This window comes from Aphelocoma coerulescens, chromosome 1A (assembly GCF_041296385.1).
Source record: "Aphelocoma coerulescens isolate FSJ_1873_10779 chromosome 1A, UR_Acoe_1.0, whole genome shotgun sequence".
Lineage (NCBI taxonomy): Eukaryota > Metazoa > Chordata > Aves > Passeriformes > Corvidae > Aphelocoma > Aphelocoma coerulescens.
The window spans coordinates 36316574-36336719 of record NC_091014.1 but is presented as its reverse complement, the minus strand read 5'-3'; the positions used below and the strand labels follow the sequence as shown (position 1 = coordinate 36336719).

General features: G+C 40.0%; 1 protein-coding gene across 3 annotated transcripts in view; it reads left to right on the top strand.

Annotated features, from left to right (window-relative positions):
* The window catches only part of CPM (carboxypeptidase M), a 31069-nt gene that overhangs the window by 6296 nt on the left and 4627 nt on the right, over nt 1-20146 (top strand). For 2 of the 3 annotated variants that reach the window (XM_068998806.1, XM_068998799.1), the window contains exons 4-5: nt 17979-18151; nt 19913-20097. In XM_068998806.1, the coding sequence (XP_068854907.1) occupies nt 17979-18151; nt 19913-20097 (358 nt within the window). Of the gene's footprint in view, nt 1-10662; nt 10761-17978; nt 18152-19912; nt 20098-20146 lie in introns of all 3 variants that reach the window. The other variant, XM_068998792.1, reaches the window with a different exon arrangement.

Below are 20146 nucleotides of genomic sequence, written 5' to 3'. Positions count from 1 at the left end.
CTATTCTGATGCTTAGTGAGCACTAGTATTCAGTTGCTCTCTTCTGTCCATTAATCTTAAGCACCTTGCTAACTTTGGGGGTGGGGGTATGGGGGTTCTGGTTTTAAGTAGTGAGTCTTGCTTATTAGCGTTTTTCTATCCCTGCTCTGTGAGCAAGAGAGGCTTAAATGTGCAGGGGGTGTGTGTATGGTTGCTGTGGGTTTTAAAGTTCGTGCAGGACTCGCCCGTGGCTGTGTGCGTGGGTTGTGCTGTGGACTACAGGGAAGGTGTGTTCAGCAGGGCTCCCAGCAGGCCAGCTTTCTTAGTGACAAGGTGCCTGTTGGAGCACATTATGTCTCCTTCCTGCCTGCACTCGTGGGCTTTCCTCCTTGGAAAACAGGAGGGAATGAGCATGCCCAGATTTCCATCTGATAAGCAGCTGTGACTTCAGCAAAAGGGCGTGCTGGGGATTAGGAGTCAGGTAGTGCTGTATGAAACACGTGCCTGGTAATACAGTCAATAGAGAACCTAGGCAATTCAGCTTCCATCATTCCTCACCAACATCAGTGGAATGCATGCCCAAGGTGTGCCAGAGGTCAACTTAAATCTCCTGACTCTTCTGATACAGTGCAATTGATACCTTTAGGCATTTATGGGTGGCTGTTGAACAGGGGAATACTGATTTAAGGTTCACCATGCTTCAGTGAAAATATTTAATAGTAAAAGGCCAGGTATTGTACTTGTCTCATCTATACATTAATAGTCTGTGTATATACCTGGGAAAAAATAGGAACTCAAAAAGTTATTTATTGTGACACAATATGGAAGAAGCCTACTTAGAAGAGTTACTACCATCAATAGTAAAGTGCATTGTAAATTTTATTGATTTTACATTACAGATATTTCTATTCTGGATGTTTTTACTTTGTTTAAAGTACTAGAAAACAAGTTTTACTGCTGGAGAAAACAAAGCTGAAATACATTACCCATAAAATATTTTTATTCTGGAATTATTATCAAGTTGGCTTCAGGGGTTCTGGCACTATACAAAAATAGAATGAGAAGGTTATATACAGCCCACTGTACTTTGAGGTAAGTTTCTCAGTGTTACCCATTATTAAATGCTAGTACCAGTGTTTTTAAAAAGGAGGAAGAAAATGGAAAGGTAATAGAGAAAATTCTTTTTGTCTTAAAAATGAACAAATTATCTAGAGGCAAATCCACAGCGAATGTGTTGTCTTTAAAGACTGTATTGCAGTTATTTTTTTCTGTGGTTACATTATGTGAGGTATATTTGTGTAGAAGACTGTTACCTTATGTTTGTTCCATTTGACTGCTGCAGATGACTTTCCTCCTGTCTCCAGTCCTTGATAATGTCTCTTCTTCCCTTCCCTCTTCCTTATCCCCATGCCAAAAATTTCCTTTCAGGCTCATCATGCAAGTATGGTGTGTATAGATAATATAAGCATTGAGGTTTTTCAAAGTTCGTTTTTAGAAACAAGAATGAATGAGACATTTTCCACTCTGAGTGCCTCATAATGCAAATTATACTGAAGTTGCTTGGCTCCAGTCCAGAGTTCCATGTAGAAATGGGCATTCTAAAACTTACTGGGATTGTCAAATTCTTATCCATGCTTGCCCACTTCAGAAATTTTTTTCCTGTTATGTGTTACTTGCTCTTTTTGTGTCTTTCCTCATAACCATCTTTGTTCTAGTCTTTGACAGCATGTGTGGCATATAAATGTATATTAACAGGATTCTAAGTAGGTTTACATGCTCATTTTATTATTGAAAAGGTGTTTGGCTTCACAGATGGGTTTGATATTATTAGCCTTGTAAACTCCATTTGCAGCACATTATGTGAGTCACCATGATGGGAAAGGGGAAATAAAACAGTGAAGGAGGACTGGCTCCTTCAGAGTTTATCTAGTGAAAGCTAAATCATGACTTTAAAAACAAGAAGTATTAGCTTGTATTCTTAAGTCTTCAGCTCCCAACTGAGCTTTGCTCTAAATAATGTGTTTAAATAGAAGTCACCATTATTATATTAGCTCTAAATTCTAATTCTGTTTGTCCTAACATAAGCTAAAAATTCTTTAAACATTGAAATATAGATTCATATATTATCTGACTGCATCCTCTAGCAGTTTGATTCCTGTAATGCAACACAAGTAGTTTGTGTGCAATCAGTCCTCCAATAGCCAAGTACTAAGATTTTATCTGATGATAACAAGACTTCACTTTGCTTTCCTGTCAGTATAACTGCTTTTTATGCAAATCTTTTATAAAAAACATGTAGTTTGGTCAGTGTGAGATGTTTAAAAGATTGATAAACTTAGACATTACTCTTGGAGATGCAGTCACTGACTTGGAGCACATTCCTATTCTCTTGCAGTGAAAGTAAAATTATTTAAGTCTTCTCTTCTTTGCTTGCTGTGAATTGGTCAATCAGTTTTGTCTTGCCTTCTATGATCTCTCCTACTTAAATACACTTCTTGCAGAAAATTTTGTGGGAAAGTTTGTTTGTTTTTCCTGTGGAACATGCTGTATCAGAGATTTCTAAATAAATAAATAAATAAATTCAAGAAACTGTGAGGGGAACCTACCCTAGCAACATAGATCAAACATTTCTCATATATAAACTTTTATCTAGTATTGAAATTTTAATGTTGTAGTTTCAAAATGGAAAGACTTGATCTGTTTAGAAATAGTACACTGTTCATGTGAGTAGCATTTGTTTAGAACCAGCCTTGTGGGAAAAATCTCTGTTCTCTTACTTCCTCTCTACCCTTTGCTTTGTAGTTGTCTAGTTGCAGCATATATTTGTCAAGCTTTTTTTCAGAGCAGTAAAGGTCTTAAGCCTGCAGCCATCCTGTTTTTCCTCAGCAAGACCTTGCAGCTTTCTGTGTTTGTTTAAAAGTAGGTAGACTTGACTACTGGATATTGTAATTCACACCAGTGAAGTTAGCAATACTCTAGAGCCTGTGTAACATAGAATCAGCAATTGCAGCTAGTGGATGCAGTCTCCATATCCTTTCCTGGTGTTGAGGAAATAAATATGTAGGAGATTTTATGTTTGGGGGTTTTGTTTGTTTTAAAACCAACTAAAGCACAGAGCTTAGGATGTTAAAATGGTGCACAATGGACATAAATGAATGTTTTTTCCCCCTCACTCCTTGTAGGTTTCTGCATTTTGGAGCATTGTACATACATTTTTAGCCCTGTAAATGAAATATGATCCTAACCACAAACTTAGTTAAAGAAATGAAACTTTTATCTTATGCCTCAGTTTTACCCAGATCGTCAATTTGTCTGCATTCTCCTTCTGGCTTGAGGAGAATTTAGTAACACATCCCTCCTACCCCACTTCAGACAGTGAGATATTTTAGTAGAAAAGTATTTCTAGAAGCTTCCATTCACTTCCCACAAAAGAAGAGCAGTGTGCCCCACATCTCTTCTGCACGGCCTTTCTGCCTGGGACCTCTGGCTATAGATCCCTGAAGGTACCAGTGTTGCTTATTTTCAGGGCTACCTAATTAAAGGTTTGCTGTGTGTAGCTATGGCATATTGTGTTCACATAAGTACATGGAGACCTACTTATAATACATTAATTAATTGTTTGCAAGACTTCTTACACTGAAGCATTTGTTCACTAGACAGTTGTTCTGTACATGGTTTTGTGTAGAAGAGAGATCTAGATTGTTTTTAAGGCTGGGATTTTTCTTTAAATGAAATCGGAATGTGCATGTTATTTCTGAACTTCCTGAAAATTCTGCTTTTGGAACCTTTTATTAATTAGGAGAGTTATTTTATGAAGTGGACATAGAAAAAAATAATGCGTAGGACTGGCTGTAGATCTCTTACCCTCACAGCTGAGAGAATACCCTTCCTGTAAACTGTTCACTCAGTTATGAAGTGGCTCAAATGTGAGAAAGCAGTTAGGGGATGTTTCTAAGCAGATGATTCTGCAGTTTGATATCTAGGATTTACTTGTTGTTATGGGAAAGGTCAGACCATGGCAGTCGGAGTTACTTAATTAAATTACTGTAGCTGCTACGTAACATGCTGAGCTCACAGTGGATTTAGGACAGTTGAGTTACGTTTCCTGTTTGTCCCTAGCCAGTGTGTTCTACATCCATGGTCTTCCAAGTTACCTGGGGCATTTAAACCGAGCTTGAGCAGATCTAAAAAAGTAACACTTATCCTAAAGCTAAAATAAAAGCAAACTCTGTTCTCATTAAGAAGCATAGTCCTGCTGTGCCAGTTCAAAAGTTCACTCTGGTCCATTATTCTGTTTTCCAAAGAACAGCTATAGCAAGTTATAGGATAAGGTAGGGACAGATGCCTTCCCTGGTATGCACTTCAAGCAATGTGCCACCAGGATGATTCTGATGAAGCATATTTCCTGATCCTGGTGTACCTAAAGTACAAAACTTGCTTTGATACGCAATTGCATTAGGCTGATCTCAAAACCCCAAGAATAAACAAAGGCCACCAGAACGTGTTTGTTCAGTAGACTAAGGACCAAATTACTCTATTCCTAGGTAGTAACAGTGCCTGATTCTCAGTTGTTGCCTTGTGTCTTTGTTACCTTTACTGAAAGCCAGTCGCTAATGTTTCTACAGAGACCTTTTGTTACCTGTTTTAGGAGAGAATCTGTAAACAGCTGGTTAAGCTAATGTATCTTGTTAACTAAACCAGAAACAGGTGATCATGGCAGAGACTGGATTATTTTTAAAAAGTTAATCTAGCCTCTATTATTCCCCCCTTTATTGAGTTAAGAAAAAAAAAAATGAAAGAAAAAATAGGGGCGGGGGAGCTACTCACTGTCTCGATTTGTTGGAGTCTGCTTGTCAGTGTTGAGGTGTGTATGGTTTTGAGCTTCCCATTCTTGAGGCAAATATAATGTCTGAGATCTGACAAGGATTTTTACAGGATGGGTGTGGCAAGTCTCTTGATGAGATACTTCAGTGAACTGAAATCCTCATAGTGCACCAGTAGCTTCACAGCCACATGTGAACCACAACCTGTAGCGTCCTCCCTCTGTTACCATCAAATGTCAGAAATAGCTCTGATGTCGTCTGCCTCTGGTTAAAAACGTAAGCTAAACAAAAGCATTGAATCTGGATAAATTGCACTTTAAACAAACCAACCCTCTCCCTTATGGCCCGCTTGTGTTACAAGCAATCACTTTATTCACTATGATCCAGTGGTACTGCTGTGAATGGGTAATATTTATTACTTTTATGTATACAATGGCTTTTCTGAAAATTACTAGATGCATACCAGTTTCACAGCTTTCTCAGAAAATAAAGTACACCTTTTTAGAACTAGGTTTAAAAACCCTGTGGTAATAAAACAAGAGTTGGTGAAAAGGAAAAATAGTCTATTTGGTTTCTGGGTGTAAATATGAAACCAGTCAGTGTAAATAGTAGAAAAAGCCTGCTCAGATTAATTCTAGGGGTCTGTGGTGTTCTCATCTTCTTAGTGAGCAATTGAATAAGGTTAGTATATCTTTATTTAAAACCAGTATTCCCTCTGGGTTGTTTTTGTTTGGCCTTTACAATTTTATTTTTATTTCTTGATTTTTGTTCAAATAACCTGTAAGTTATTACTGTAGAGACTGTGCTCTGCACTGGCAGTTTTTCTTGGTTTTGTGTATAAAGAGTGTATTCAGCTTGATTATGACAACTGGAAATGGTACAGTGATGACTCACATGTACATAGGAAAGAAAGGGTTGCTGTTCTCATAAGATACAAGTCTTGTGAAAGTGTCCAAAGCAGCTAGGATGTCCCAGTCAACCAAAGATTTGTAAACCTTTAGGAAGATAAGCAAGCGTGTGAACCATGAATTGTTTTGGCTCCCTTTCTCAAGTGCTTTGGATACAAATAAACAGTATCTAATGTTTTTTAGAGTCCTTGTTTATTCTGACAGTTCTGCTTATATGATGCTGACTCTAAATTGGAGTGACTGGTATAATCTCTTGGAATAGACAGGAACTGATTAAATAGTGGGAAATGGATACTTCTATTTACTTTTTGCCGAGAGAGAGCGCCTTATGTCTGTAATAAGGGATCCGTGGGAAGGGGCCAGAATGTTAAGTTTAGCAGTGGCCCCCACATAGTGACTCAGTGCTGTCAGTGGCTATGATAGACCTGCAGCTGAATGCTACCTTGGGTTCTTCTCGCTTTTTTTTTCTGCTTACCTAAGCACCATACTGAATATTGCCAGATATGCCTGGTTGATGTATGGGATTGATCTGTATCTCTTTATTTTTTTAAAATACCTTGAAGACTTTCTTATATTTGAAGTGTCCTAGCCCTCCTTGGCATATCAGCTTTGTTCATTACTAATGCCAATGCTACTACAGGCCAAGTCTTTAGATAATCCATTCTGTCTCAGTGGACCATGGTATACTTGAAAGTGAGGCTAAATGCTCACAAAAGAATTTGATGTACAGTTGTTCATACAGATGTTTGTCTGATCTCAGCTTCAAGTATGTAGCCTCTTTTGGGGGTGCTTTACTCAGTCTGGCTAGGTTAAAATCACATATTTGTTCACCTTTGTTCTACTTCTGTAGTACTGCCACATCAGTCATTCTGATTAACCATTTCTGGTTATACAAATAATGCACTGGTACTTCAAGTTCTGTTAGAATCTGAATCAAGCCATGTGTGCTGTTAGGCAGAAGAAAAGTTCTAAAATGGCTTTAGATTTTCCAGCTTGAACTGGTGATGACAAATCAGAGTACCTCAGGGCAAGGGTGCTGCTGGTGCTAGTTTAGTGAAAGGTATCACTCTTGAAGTCCTTCATTAGCTATGGTAGTGTTTTGCTGGAAGACAATGTTGCCCCAAGGAGGCTTATCTCCCTGGAGAAGAGAATGCTTGGGGGGGAATCTTATCACAGAATTCTAGTACTTGAAGGGTGGCTACAAAGAGGATGCCTCTCTCTTTACAAGGAGCCACACAGAAAAAAGCAAGGGACAATGGGTACAAGTTGCACTTTGAGAGGTTTCATCTCAGTATAAGAACATTTTTTACAGTGGGAATCATTCACTGGAACAACTTCCCCAGAAATGAGGCCGAGTCCTCTTCACTGGAGGTTTTAAAGATGCAATTGAACAAAGTGCTAAATAATCTTATCTAGGTTTTCTTTCCCATGTAGGGTTGGACCAGATGATCTCTTGAGGTTCCTTCTAACCTGAGCTGTTCAATGATTCTGAGATTGGTTCTATGATTGAATTGCTCTGAGACCTTGCATGCTAATGAGAGTTTATCTCTCTTCTCCTCTCTGTCCTCCATTTTTCTAGGTAGGGACTGCCTCAAAACGGATCTGCATTACTGCAGTTCCTACCCATGAAGCCAGTGTGCAACACATGGCCAACCCAGGAGGACTGTAGTCAGTCTATTGCTTTGAATTTGCAGTTGCAAGCTCTTGAATCAGTACCCTACCCTGACTGATACTGACAGTGGGTCTGAGCCATTCCCCAGTCACTTCATTTCCTAGCCATAACTTTCTTTGAAATGACAAGTTTTTCATAAATGAAGCTGTAAAGAACAAAGTGAAGAAAAGCAGAAATAAAATTGAGAACAAAAATAGGGAGCATGATCCAGACTCCCACATCTACAAATTGATTTGGTTTCTTTCCCACTAGATCTGGAGATCAGTTTCAATTCTTCATTTTAATTACCAGTTTGTGTAGACCTGTTTAGAATACTGACACTATGTCACGAACTAGTGGAAATGCTAGAAAACTTTTTTTAAAGTTAGAAAGACTTCTTATTCTACTACAAGCTGTGGGGTCTGACTCTGCTCCAATACAAGTCTTGTTACTTGTCCTGAGACACACAGTTAGAAACGCAAGTTTGTCTTCATCACTTGAAATGTAGTTCACTAATTAGTTGACATCAGTTTTGGTTTGGCAATTTGGCAGTGAGAAATGGCTTTTCAAAGCATGAGAGGAAGCTTAGCTGTTCCCTTCAGGTACCAAACCAGAGTTATCTAGGCTTTTCTGATTAAAGGAAACCATCCATATGCTGAATCTTTTCATATGCAGTTAATTACTGCCATATGGAAAGAAATCTTACATCATCCCTCACAGGTACACTATCCAGTACTGCAGGCTGAACAGACCCAGGAATGTATTTTAATTGTTAATGGAAGGTTTAATACTTCTTACAAGCTGGAAATGCCAGGAAATAATTGGTATCTCAGTTCATGGGAGCGTTTAGCATGTAGATAGCCCTCACACAAACTCTAAGCAGTCTAAACACTAATGCTGGAAAGACCAATTTACATCAGTACTTAATGTTAGTCTATACTTAGCTCTTCCTTGTGTTTCCCATGAGTGCAATTCCCAGTGAGAGCTGCAGGAATGAGTACTGCTGATGGCAAGACACTGGAAGTATTTTTTTGAAATTTGAAATCAGAATACAATATTACTGGTAGAAAATCTTAAATGATGGAAACATCTAGAGCACTTTAGCTCTACTTGTACTCTTTGCTTGGGTATATACAATGAGCTGCATGTTGTAGGTTTGCAGTAGCCACCTTTACATTTGGGTGGAAAGGCTGCAATTGCAGCTGTAGGTAGGTGTGTTCCTCTTGATGCAGAAGTCCACATGGCAACTAAGACCAAGGAGGGATGTCTGAACTTGCCTTCCAGTAGAGGGAATGAGAGCTGGGAACCAGGGCTTAGAGGGCATAAGGACAGAGAATCATAGGAGCATTCTGGAAGGACTTCCTTGGTAATTCATTGCAAGTTGCCCCAGGATACAACTGTAGAGAGAATGACACATTGCAGAGATGGAAAATAAGTTGAGGTTGTTGTCCACACTTGATTATGAATAACAGTAGCATACTTTTTTCACTACTAGAATTGTTTTTAGTTCCAACCATAGGCTATTGCAGCAAGTCTTGTCATCTATTATCACAGAGCTGCAGGATGGTTGAGGTTAGAGGGGACCTCTGGAGGTTTTGGAGGGGAGAAGAGCTAGGGTGAGATGATTTGGGTGTTCTCTTTCTTTCCTTTTGAAGAAGAATGTGCTTAAATGCTAGTATATTTGGGTTCTCCATCTACAGCTTGTCTAGGCCTACAGAAATCAAGTTTTTTCTTTTTTTATGAAACAGTGGCTCTCCATACAACAAGGCCAAATAACTATCTTTCTTACCAAATCAGTTGCCACAAAATTATTTTTAAAAGCACGGATTGCTTGCTCACATTGTCCTTTAATGAAAGAGTCAGTAGCAGCATCTCACAGCTTTGTGCATAGCATGGTTACAAGGGTTGAACACCAATGTCTTCCAGAGTAACTGTAAAACCAGGGGATACTGAGATCACTCCTTGTTGAGTCTGTCAGGTCTCAGCACTGTCTTGGTGCTTCTTGATCCTAGGCCTAAGACTCTGATTCTGTTAACTGAGAATTTAGTTTGGCAATCACTGTCTTCAGTTTTACCTCTCTTACAACTGTTTCAGTGCATCTTGCAGCGTTGCTTCAGTCCTCTTCAAGTCTTTCTCCCATTCCTGAAGTCATGACCCTTGTGGTATAGCTGCTGTGAGTCAGTCACATAGCTAGAAAAGAAAACAAAAATGCTGTGGAACATGCATGACTAGAGGGGTCATGGCTTCAGGAATGGGAAACTGATATGCTCCAGAGTTTGTTTACTGCAGATTTGATGATCCACAGAGATTTAGGAACTAAGGCTTTTTATAGTACTGCATATAGCAGTTCCTACGTTGCTATTTCCTGCAAGTAGCAGTGATGGCTGGGCTCCTCTCAGACAGGCTGTGGGCCCCAACAAGCCCTGTGTGGAGCTGGGGACAGGTAGTATGTTCATGAGGTCTGGGCATTAGCAATCTATAGGCTGTCACTGCTTGTATGAAGGAACTGGTCCAGTTTCATTGCTGCCATCTGCTGAAACTTGAGTTTTCCACCTCTGTGAGCAGACTAGTGGGAAGCACAGATTTGTAGATGAGGTCTGAAATGCCACAGTATCACTAAAAATAGTAACAAAAAATGCCCTCCCCTCACCGTCTCCCCCCTGCTTAAGTGAGGACGTCCAAAATGTATGTATGTTTGTTTATTTTGTTGCTTAAAGTTCAGCTTCTTGTGCAGCTTTAGTGGTCCTAACTAATACTCTTTCTGTAGCTATTAATTCTTTCCCTGCTGATATATTTGGAATATGTCTCTGAGCAGCTCTTTCTGTTACCTCCTGTTTTCTGAGCAGTAATGCATGAATGTGTTTAGCTTTTTTGTGTTGTCTTTAGTACAAAACCAGATGTTCTTTCTTTGTGATAATGAAAACTTCTGTATAAATTTCAGAAAAGCCTTGTGATTCAAAATTTGGGGGCAGGAAGAGTGATCTTATTTGCTGAATTTAACTTGAAAAATGTTTATTACAAAAAAAAAAAAAAGCCTTCTTTTCTAGTCCTGGTTAAATGCTTTAGAAATTGCAGGGTTTACGACATACTTGGTTAGAAGGCAAAGCATTCCTATAACTAATATTGCAAATATTCATAGAATAAAAGAACCCCACAGTCTACTTTGATATGTTATATGTAGGACTGAGTGGGCACCAATGAAATGTACAATGGTCTTAATGACCAACTCTTTTTATTCTTCTAAGGCTTGTATGATTTTACACTTGTTTTAAAAATGTCTTTTCCCCTTCCCCTCTTAAAGGTAGAGACCTGTGGGTTCTTGTTCTGGGAAAGTTTCCAACCCATCATAAGATTGGCATTCCAGAGTTCAAGTATGTTGCTAATATGCATGGGGATGAGGTACGTTTCAATTTTTGCAATGTCATTTATACCAAATACACTTACCAGAGGTTTAGAGTGAACTTTTCTCAGGCATGTGCTTCTTATTATTGAGGTATGTCATAACTCAAGGAAGACAAAATATGTATGTATTTATTGAGGAATTTTCAGAATAAAGTTCCCTTGTTTTGGTGGAAGGGCCTTAGGAGACCTTACATCATGGTGAAGAGTCTTACAATCCTACACCCAAGACCTCTCTTGAGTGGAGAGCTTTGTCTTCTCCACGTGAGTAAACCCAGAGGCTTTAAGTTTCCTGGCAATGAGTCAGATGCAGTAGTTTGCTTGCACATTATTATTGCCTAGGCATGAAATATGACTGATAGAACTCTTCAAGCACATCCTAAGATTAAATAATAATTGCTATTGCTGTGAAGCATCAAATTATTTATTTTAGGAAGAAAATTTATCTTGGGAACCTTAGGCTAGGACCACTTAGATTCACCTGAGATAACACTGAGAACAAAACAAAAAGCAATTCCAGAACAATAAACTTGCTCTGGGAAGAAAGCCCACTTATTAATGATAAAGAAGAAATGATGATTATGAGCCTACCTGGTGCGGTACTTGAATCTGAATCAGAAAGAATCAAAGCTTCACTGTCTTCTATAGTACTTCTTTGCTTTCTATTTCTTTTATTCTTTAGCTTTACCTGGTTATATTAGTCATATTCAGGATAAATTTAAACCACACAATATATTTTTATGCAGTCTTTCATGTGAAGCTTAAATAATTTAACAGGAGTAGCAAGATATGTATGTATATGTATGTGCTAGACTCTGAATTCCCAAAACCGAGAAAAACAGACATAGTGGAAATGTATCCTGTGAAAAGGGTAACATGTCACGAGTTATTGCTGTTAACAATACTGTGTGTGAGCACTTGCACGCCTACAGGCACTCGTGACATTTTGTGCCAAGAATTTCCCCAAGTTAGACTAGTTTCACCTTGTTTGACACTGGCCTTGCTCAAAGTGCTGCTGGGAGCTTAACTGCTTGGGAATTTAACTCTGTGTGGGAGGAAGCTGATTCATGTTTTCAAATAGGTACATTTGTTACTGGATGCCCAAGATAGGGTTTGCAGCTCCTGAAACCTGGTGTGTATCACCAAGGCATCCAGGAACTGAGGCTCCATACTGCAGTCCCTGCAGACTGCTGAAGGGGATTGCAAACCTGAGACTATAAATCACCCAGCTTTGATGGGAAGGAGGTGGAGGGCAGGGTATGATCTCATCCAGAATGGCCTGGCTTGCAAATCCAATATTGCTGGACTGCAGTGGGCCACACATACTGAAGTCTCCACAAGGAAGCACCCCCTTCATTATCACTGCCCAGCTGGATACTCAGGAGGAGCTTTGACCATAGAAATACACACTGTTTGCACATCCACAGGGCTGGGAGTTGCTGGGGATTGGCAACTTGGATCACTGCCTGGGATCTAAGTTTTTTGTTGACTTCATGAGGAAATGAGACATGATTTTCTTTTAAAGTCAGACACAGTGCCAGGCAATCTGAGCAGGGTTGATCCTTGAGCTGCCTAGCTAAGGCATGCTACATTCCAGTTGCTTGTCAGACTAAGCTCACACCTAGGGAACATTCTGGAAATAGAGCTATTCCTCCTTTTTAGGCATTCATGATGATTTTTGCTGTATGGGTTTTTTTGGTACATACAGCTAACTCACAGTTAGTGTTTGGGGTTTTTTTATCTGATCATAAATGTATTTCAGACGGCAGGAAATTAATTCCTCATATAGAGAAGCATTGGAGAACTTGAATATTTTTTTTACATAATCTAAGCTTCTGCTAGTCCCTGGGGACAGATACAACTATCCCTGCAATATATTAAGCAGATAAGTTTTGCACTAATTATACAACAAGCTTCAACTTGTGTGTCAGAGTCTTTCATAAAGAGATTATGACTTCATTGATCCACTCAGGTCTTTTGTGCTTCAATGAAGCTTTCCACAAATGATACAAAATGAGAAGTTCTCAAGTATTGTTTGGTGATGCTGCCCTTCTAACCTGTTGTGATCACACAAATGAGGCTTAACTTTGACTCAGCTGGCCAGCTGCTCCAAAAACATAAAAGTTGGGCTGGAACCTAATTACATGTGTGTGGGCTGTTCGCACATGCTGCTGGAAGAAAATCTACGTTGTTTGGAAAGCTGCCCAACAGGGAAGTTCTAATAAAGTGAGTACACAATAGTAGGAAAGGAGTATTTTTTTTCAGAACTGGAAAGATTTATTTTTTTAAGTAAGTTCACTTTTCTTAATACTGTAAGACATAACCAGCCGAGATTTAAAGGATTTTCATTTGTGTTCACTGTTGCCAAATAGAGTGAACTTTTGCCCCAGATCCACTGAGAGGCAACAAAAGACTTCCCCCATTCTTTGTGTTGGCTGTGTGTAGCTGGACACCATTTTTAGCAGTACTTTTTGTTTAACCCGAGCCAAATTAAAACTGATTTAAACTGACTTTAATCAAAATGGCAGTAATTGGCTGCACAAAATGCATAAGCCTGTGAAATGTTAATAAAGTCTGCGGGGGAAGGTGAGGGAGAGGTTGCCTGATCTTCTGGGGCAACTCCCATTCTGAATTAGGCACAGCTTCTCTTGTCCCAGCCTTGTATTCTTACTTGAAAGATCTTTTCTTTCTAAGTCACATATTCCTCCCTGGGGAAGTACTCCTCCTCCTTAACACTGACCACACCCAAACACTTAAATACTCCTAGGTCATAAATGGAGCAGAACTATTACCTTTGGAACCTCTGTGCCAGGGACTTGACTCCATTCTACACAACTGAACAAATAGGATCTAATTGGAAGGCTGTTCCTAAACCATGTATATCACTGCAGGGAAACCCTTTAAGGAAAAGCACGTCTGAACAAACTGTAAACTACCTGTGTGTTTCTGCTTTTTCCCTTTAATGTATTGAGTATATGGCTTTAACCTTCTGCAGCTATAGTGTAACTGGACCATCACAAGATAAACTCTTTCTCACGGTGGCAATGCTGATATCAGTCCTTTTCTCCTACAGTATCCACTTCTGCGCTTTATTTTCTCATTGTATAGTATAAAATAACAGCAATGCAAATAATCTTAAATAGTACAATATTTTATTTATAATAAATAATTTATTTATAATAATATAAATAAAGCACTAATATAAATAGTAGAATTATACAGTAGTATAAAATATTATTAAAAATAGTAGTATTTTTCCTCTTTCATTTTGTGAAACTGAGCCTGTACTGATAGGTCTGAACTTGCCTACGTGAAAGGATGTATTTATCTGCTGACTTATCTTGTGAAATAAGTTAAAGAAACTATGCCCTATTTTCCATGTCATCATAGACATAGTCATATCCACAGTAGGCTCTCCTGAAATATTAGGGCTTAGGTGAGTAAGGACTGGAGTAGATTTATTTGTGATCAATATAATGGGGTCTTTAAAAATGACGAGACAATAAACTGATAAGTTTTGTGTAGAATTTCTCACTCTTATGTCCAGAAAATTAATGGAAGCTGCATTTACACTATCAAAATACCACTGCAGAAAATACGGCTGGTTTTTTATCATCCAGTTGCACAAAAAGAATACTGCACATACTGCACAACTTGCTATAAGGAACTGTAAGCCCATATTCCTATGTCGTCAGTCCTGTGTGATATATTATTGAAGTGATATGCAGCGAAACAGTATTTGCTCTAGGAAAAAAATATATTTGTAAAAAATATTTATTGCATAGTGAACTATTTTCCACCTAGCTTAGAATTAGAAGGTCAGAAGCACCAGAGATTTCAAAATTCAAAGCAATCAAATCTCAATGCTAACAACAGAGTTTAAAAAAAGCTGGATGTTGCTGAGGTCTGTTTCAAAACATTTTAACACTGCCTTGCTGCAGTTGCTTTTTTCCTTGTCTTTCCTCACACTCTTCTGAGTGGGAAAAGAAAAAGCTATCCATGTCTCAGCCGGGTAAAGTCTGAAGCCTGTGGAATTTTTCCAGGTGGTAAAGACTAATGCCAGTTACTAGCTCAAAAGCAGGCTTTGTGTTGCCATTTCCTTCAGTCATAAGCCAGAGAACTGCACTTCCCCATCTTACACGTGGTAGTTCTCAGATGTCCATAGTGACTGCTGCTGGAGAAGTAAAGGGATGTGTGCCAAACTATTTGCATAAACAGTCACTTTAACATTGGTGTGTTTTAGCAAAGCAGGACAGCCCCAGTGGGGTGTGTCCTAGCGGTGCATAATAATTTGCACTGTACAAGTGTTAAAAATAACACCTTGCAAGTGTGATGGCATTTCAGTGGGAAACCAGGATGGTCTACTGGTTTCTCTGCTCTAACTCCACTTCCTTAGGTGGGGTTGTGCCTGGTATGCTGAACCTGGCCTGTGGAGCAGCCGGGGCTGGAGCAGGGAGACTGGCAAGACTGTGTTGCCCTGAAACAGGTCCTACCTGATGGTTTGGATCTTTCTTTCAACATCGTTCAACTTAAAAACCAGGCCATGATTAAGGAAAGAATTTTAATAATAAAAATGGGCAGAGTCCATCCACCCATAGTCCCCTGGTATTAGGTCTCTATCATGTGGTAACAACAGTGTTCTAAACCCAGGGCTGATGCAGTAAAGTGTTACAGTGCAGGTGCAATTGGAGCTAACCCTAATCTCCTAACTGGCTGCTGCTCGGGCTTCTTGAGTAATCCCTGTGGTAGCTGAGCAGGGTGCTGACACAGCCCTGCCAGCAGCCAGAGTCAGAAGTTTAAAGGATTTGTGTGCAGAAGCAGCAGTCATGCCCTTTTCTACAGCGTTGATCCACACCCTGACACATGCACGCTTCTTCATTCAAGGCTTTCCCCTGAGAATCACTGAAAGCCTTTCCTGCTGACTCTCTCCCTTTGGGGCACGGGAAGAAGCTGACATCTGAAAGTGAACAGAGAAACTTAATGTCTAATTGTATCCCTAGAGGTGGGGGAAAGGGATTTCCTTTGCTTTCCTTCACACTTCATGTGAATACAGTAAAACAACACACCTTGGCATCTCCCTTGGGATACTGCAATCAAAACTAAGTGTTCATGTCCTCTCAAAGCCCCAGAACACATACATGCTCTTCTCTCTATCTTCATGTTAAACTTGAGGCAATTTAAGGTGTCTGTCCTCGACTTTACTGTCAGCAGCCTACCTTCAGTCTGCCTAGATACTTTATTTGAAGCTCTAAAGTAAAACTAAGTGACTCATAACTCTTATCCACAGGTACACCTGACCTCTGTAGTAACAGGGTAAAGCTTGACTGAGCAGCAGATGCTGCCCTTCCAAGGGCAAAGATCAAAACTTGATCTTGAACTTTCCCAGAAACAAAAAGTTTTCCTCAGATACTTCCAGATGTGCTTTCTCAAGCAATGCAGGGTGCTCTGGACCAAAACAAAACCACCCCTCTGTTACCGTGCCAAAATAGTGGTAATGAGTGTATTCTTCTCTCACTGTGCAATCATCCAGGTGCCAACACTCTTATGATGACCTGAATCGCTTAATGTCCTGAGTACAACAATAGCTATATACCAGGAATCCTATAAAATAGTTTGTAAAATACTGTACATGTAAGTAAGCCTGGGATTAACTTTTATGTGCAAAGAATGTCATCTGTGAAAATCTGGTCATCTTTCTTTCTTTGTAAACGCTGTCCTTTCCTACCACATTCTTGTGTTACTTTTCTTTTTTTCCCTCTTTCTGTTCCTGCTTCTCTACCCTTTCTTTCTGGGATTTCTTTTGGTCAGGCACTGAAGAGAAGTACAGTAGGAGAGGAGCACTTTCCCAGTTTCTCCAGACAGTAGTCCAGTCTTGTCTGTAGTTTAGCTGTCTCTGTGGTAGAGCCATTCTTGCTGATTCTGAGTCTGGTACCTTCATCTCTCATGCCCAGGGCCATGATTTGGCTGATTTCTCTCCTCCTCTCCTTTCTTCCCCCACCCTTACATGCTTCCCAAGATGTCTATCACCCTTTTCAAGAGCTGCCTGTACAAGATGGTTCTGTTGCATCCTTTCTTACATTTCACGGAGTGTATTTATCAAACCTGCAGAGCAGTCTGTTTTCACATACTCCGGTGCTGGTTTAGATCCTGTTGTGATATACCAGGCTTTGTTCTTTGAAATAAAGTAGAGATAAGTTATCCCTAGAACTCATCTGCTTGCAAGTCTTGGTTTGTTCCCTTTCCAGACAGGGCTTAGGAACCCTAAAGCACCCTTGAGGCATGGGTCACAGTGCCCCTGGAAAGTATGGTCCAGTGAACACTAGCAGTGGTTTCTGGGGTAGAATAGGATTGTCCTTAACTCTGGATCTGGTACTTGACACTATTTTGCCTAAAATCAGATAGACTAAAGGGAGATGTCAGCTTTCATGACTTATACAAACTTACATGAACAAAAATACGTGTTTAGCTTTTTCCCTGCCACTGCCTCTCCTTGACCTAAAGTCTGTATCCAAATGTCTTTCCATGTCTTTTTCTAAGGATTTATTTGGTTTCCCCAATGCACATGTTCATGACATTAAAATAATGTGACAGAAATATCTATGTGGCCTCTTTGATCTTGTATTAATTTTATCTTGTATTAATATTGGCTTTCCATAAAAGAGGATCAACAAGAAAAAATCCTGCTCTGTAGCATCCTGGAAAACATGGCAGACTTGTCCTCCCTTCCTTCTGAACCACCACTGCCAAGTGGTGCCGCACAGCACAGGAGCTTGTGTGCAGGGTCACTCAGGCACCAACACAGAGCTGGGACCCTCCTGTGGGACTGAGAAAATGCAGTGGGGTGTTCCCAAGCCCACATGATGTTTATCAGGCAGCTTTAGTTTTTGTTATAGCTGTTCCTTATCCATGCAAGATTTAAGCAGTGCATCTGACACAGTCAGTTTCCCATTATACAAAAAGGTCTGGCTGGTCTGGGTTTAAAACCCTTGTGAAAACCCTCCAGTGATTCCTTTAATCTATTCAATTGCTTTAAATATATTTAGGGGAGAGCATAAAACAAAGCAGTGTTGATCAGAGTGCTCTCATATGCATATACATTGTGTGTATGTGTAGTCCATAAGAAAAACCTGGAAGTGCAAGGTGGTGGGTCTTTATTTATTTTCTTCTTCTTTTTCTTCCATATCAGACTTAAAGTAAAATCTGTGCTTCTTTACACAGACTGTTGGGAGAGAAATTCTGCTCCATTTGATAGATTTCCTGGTGAACAGCTATGGACGTGACCCAGTTATTACCCGGTTACTCAATAATACCCGGATTCATATCATGCCTACGATGAATCCCGATGGATTTGAAGCTACAAAAGTGCCTGATTGTTATTACACACGAGGAAGGTAAGGGTGGCTTAGGAGGGTGGGAGAGGTAAAAGAGATGGGTGGGGAGTAATAATCGCAGATAGCCAGAAGACTGAATCATACTTGGGGGAGAGCAGAGTCTACAGGATGTGATAGGGCTAATTTTTGCCTGTGCTCTTCTGAAGACGTGTTGTTATGGCATAGAGTTTCTGGAAGACTGAGTCAGACCAGTGTTTATATGTGGTGTGGCCAGAAAAAATTGGTCAGAATGGTGTAATGACTTCACCTTTTAAGCAGGAGACACAGATTGCTAATACAAGCACAATTCCCTATTTTGTAGCAACTTTAGAGTGCTACAAGAAAAGAAGGAAAATTCCACCCACAGGGATCTATTTCAATTGGAGAATTCTATAACCCTTCTTAACGAGAAAAGGTGTGTCTAAGCTTGTTGAATGGACTTCTAGCAGTGTGTTTAAAATCATGTTGAATGTGGATTCAGTAAGAAGGAGGAGTTACACAAGCAGAGCTGGCTGTAATAGGTTCTGTGCTAATAGTAGCGGTAGGAAAAAAACCTACACAGAAGAAAATATAACTTGGCATTGCATCCTGTGTTACTTTTGCATTGTTTAATGTGACTATTGCAGAGAACAAAAAGGGGATGAAAAGCTTAACAAGCTAGAAGAAGGAAAGAGAGAGTGAGAGAATGGCAAGAAATGCCCAAAGGACAAAGTTGGAATGTGCAAAAAAAGCAAACCCATGAGCTAGAAGTTCTCTTGGATCACTGGCCTTGGCAACATCAGAAACAAGTCAAAAGAGAGTGTTACAGTGCAGATACTGCAACACTTGTATCAGACAACGAGGCCCGTGGAAAAGAAATATCTATGGACAGATCCTTGCTAGATGTTTCAGAGATGTTTATTTCTCCAGCCGCATGGCCGGGCTCTGCTCAGGAACTGCTCAGTCACAGGACCCGAGCTGCTTTGCCCGCACAGGGGAACACAAAACAACCCATGGGGAACGAGGCTGACCAGGGGCAGGGAAACCCGGTGTGTCTGTGCCCTCAGGGCCCCTCTCCCAGGACCACATGGCAGGAGGGGAAGGGACCCCGCCAAGAGAGTTCAGGTAGTTTAGTTCTTTAGGTGACCAGTGTGGGCCATCCTTTTTATTAGGAAAAAATGCATTCCTCAGCAAATAGATGGGACTTGTATGGAGGGGGGTATTTTTTATCCCCTCACTGTCAAATAGACAGAGTTTAACTGACTGAGTTCAAAAATTAATGCAGTCAATGGTGAATACCCTCTTTACTCCTGTACTGACCTGAGTGAAAAAGCAAGAGAGCATTTGCACAGGCTGGACCTTAAGGTTTAGAGAGAAGATGTACCTGTGTTTGACTCAAATTTTTTCTGTCTGTTTAGAGTGACAACAGTCCAAGGGATACAGCCATTCAGTAGTTACCTTGGTCCTCTATACATGCAGGAAAAACACATATAGGAGGAGGACAAAGTCCTTCTGATCTGCCTCTGGTTTTTCTAATTCACTTACGTGTAGGTGTGCCTGCTATGTGCATGTTAAATATTCTGTGTTTCCACTTGGAATTGTTTTATTGTGTCCTATGAAAATTCCAGTGCTGCCAGAAAGCAAACTGAAGTCCATCACCTTAATGCTTGAGAAATAAAAAATGGTCATCTTGCCTGTTCCCTGAAGACACTAGCACACCACAGATCTGGAGTACTGGGAGGCTGGTGATGTGGAAGTATCCACAGGCAAAACAGTAATGGTAATGTCTTCTCTCTTTCTAAGATACAACAGGAATGGAGAAGATCTGAACAGAAATTTTCCTGATGCCTTTGAAAATAACAGTGCTAGCATTCAGCCAGAGACTCGAGCAGTAATGGACTGGATAAAAAATGAAACATTTGTTCTTTCAGCAAACTTGCATGGGGGTGCCCTGGTTGCCAGTTACACCTTTGATAATGGTAACCCAGGTAAGCTGGTAACAAACTCTGTTCTCCACAACTGACTGGGTTTAGGAAT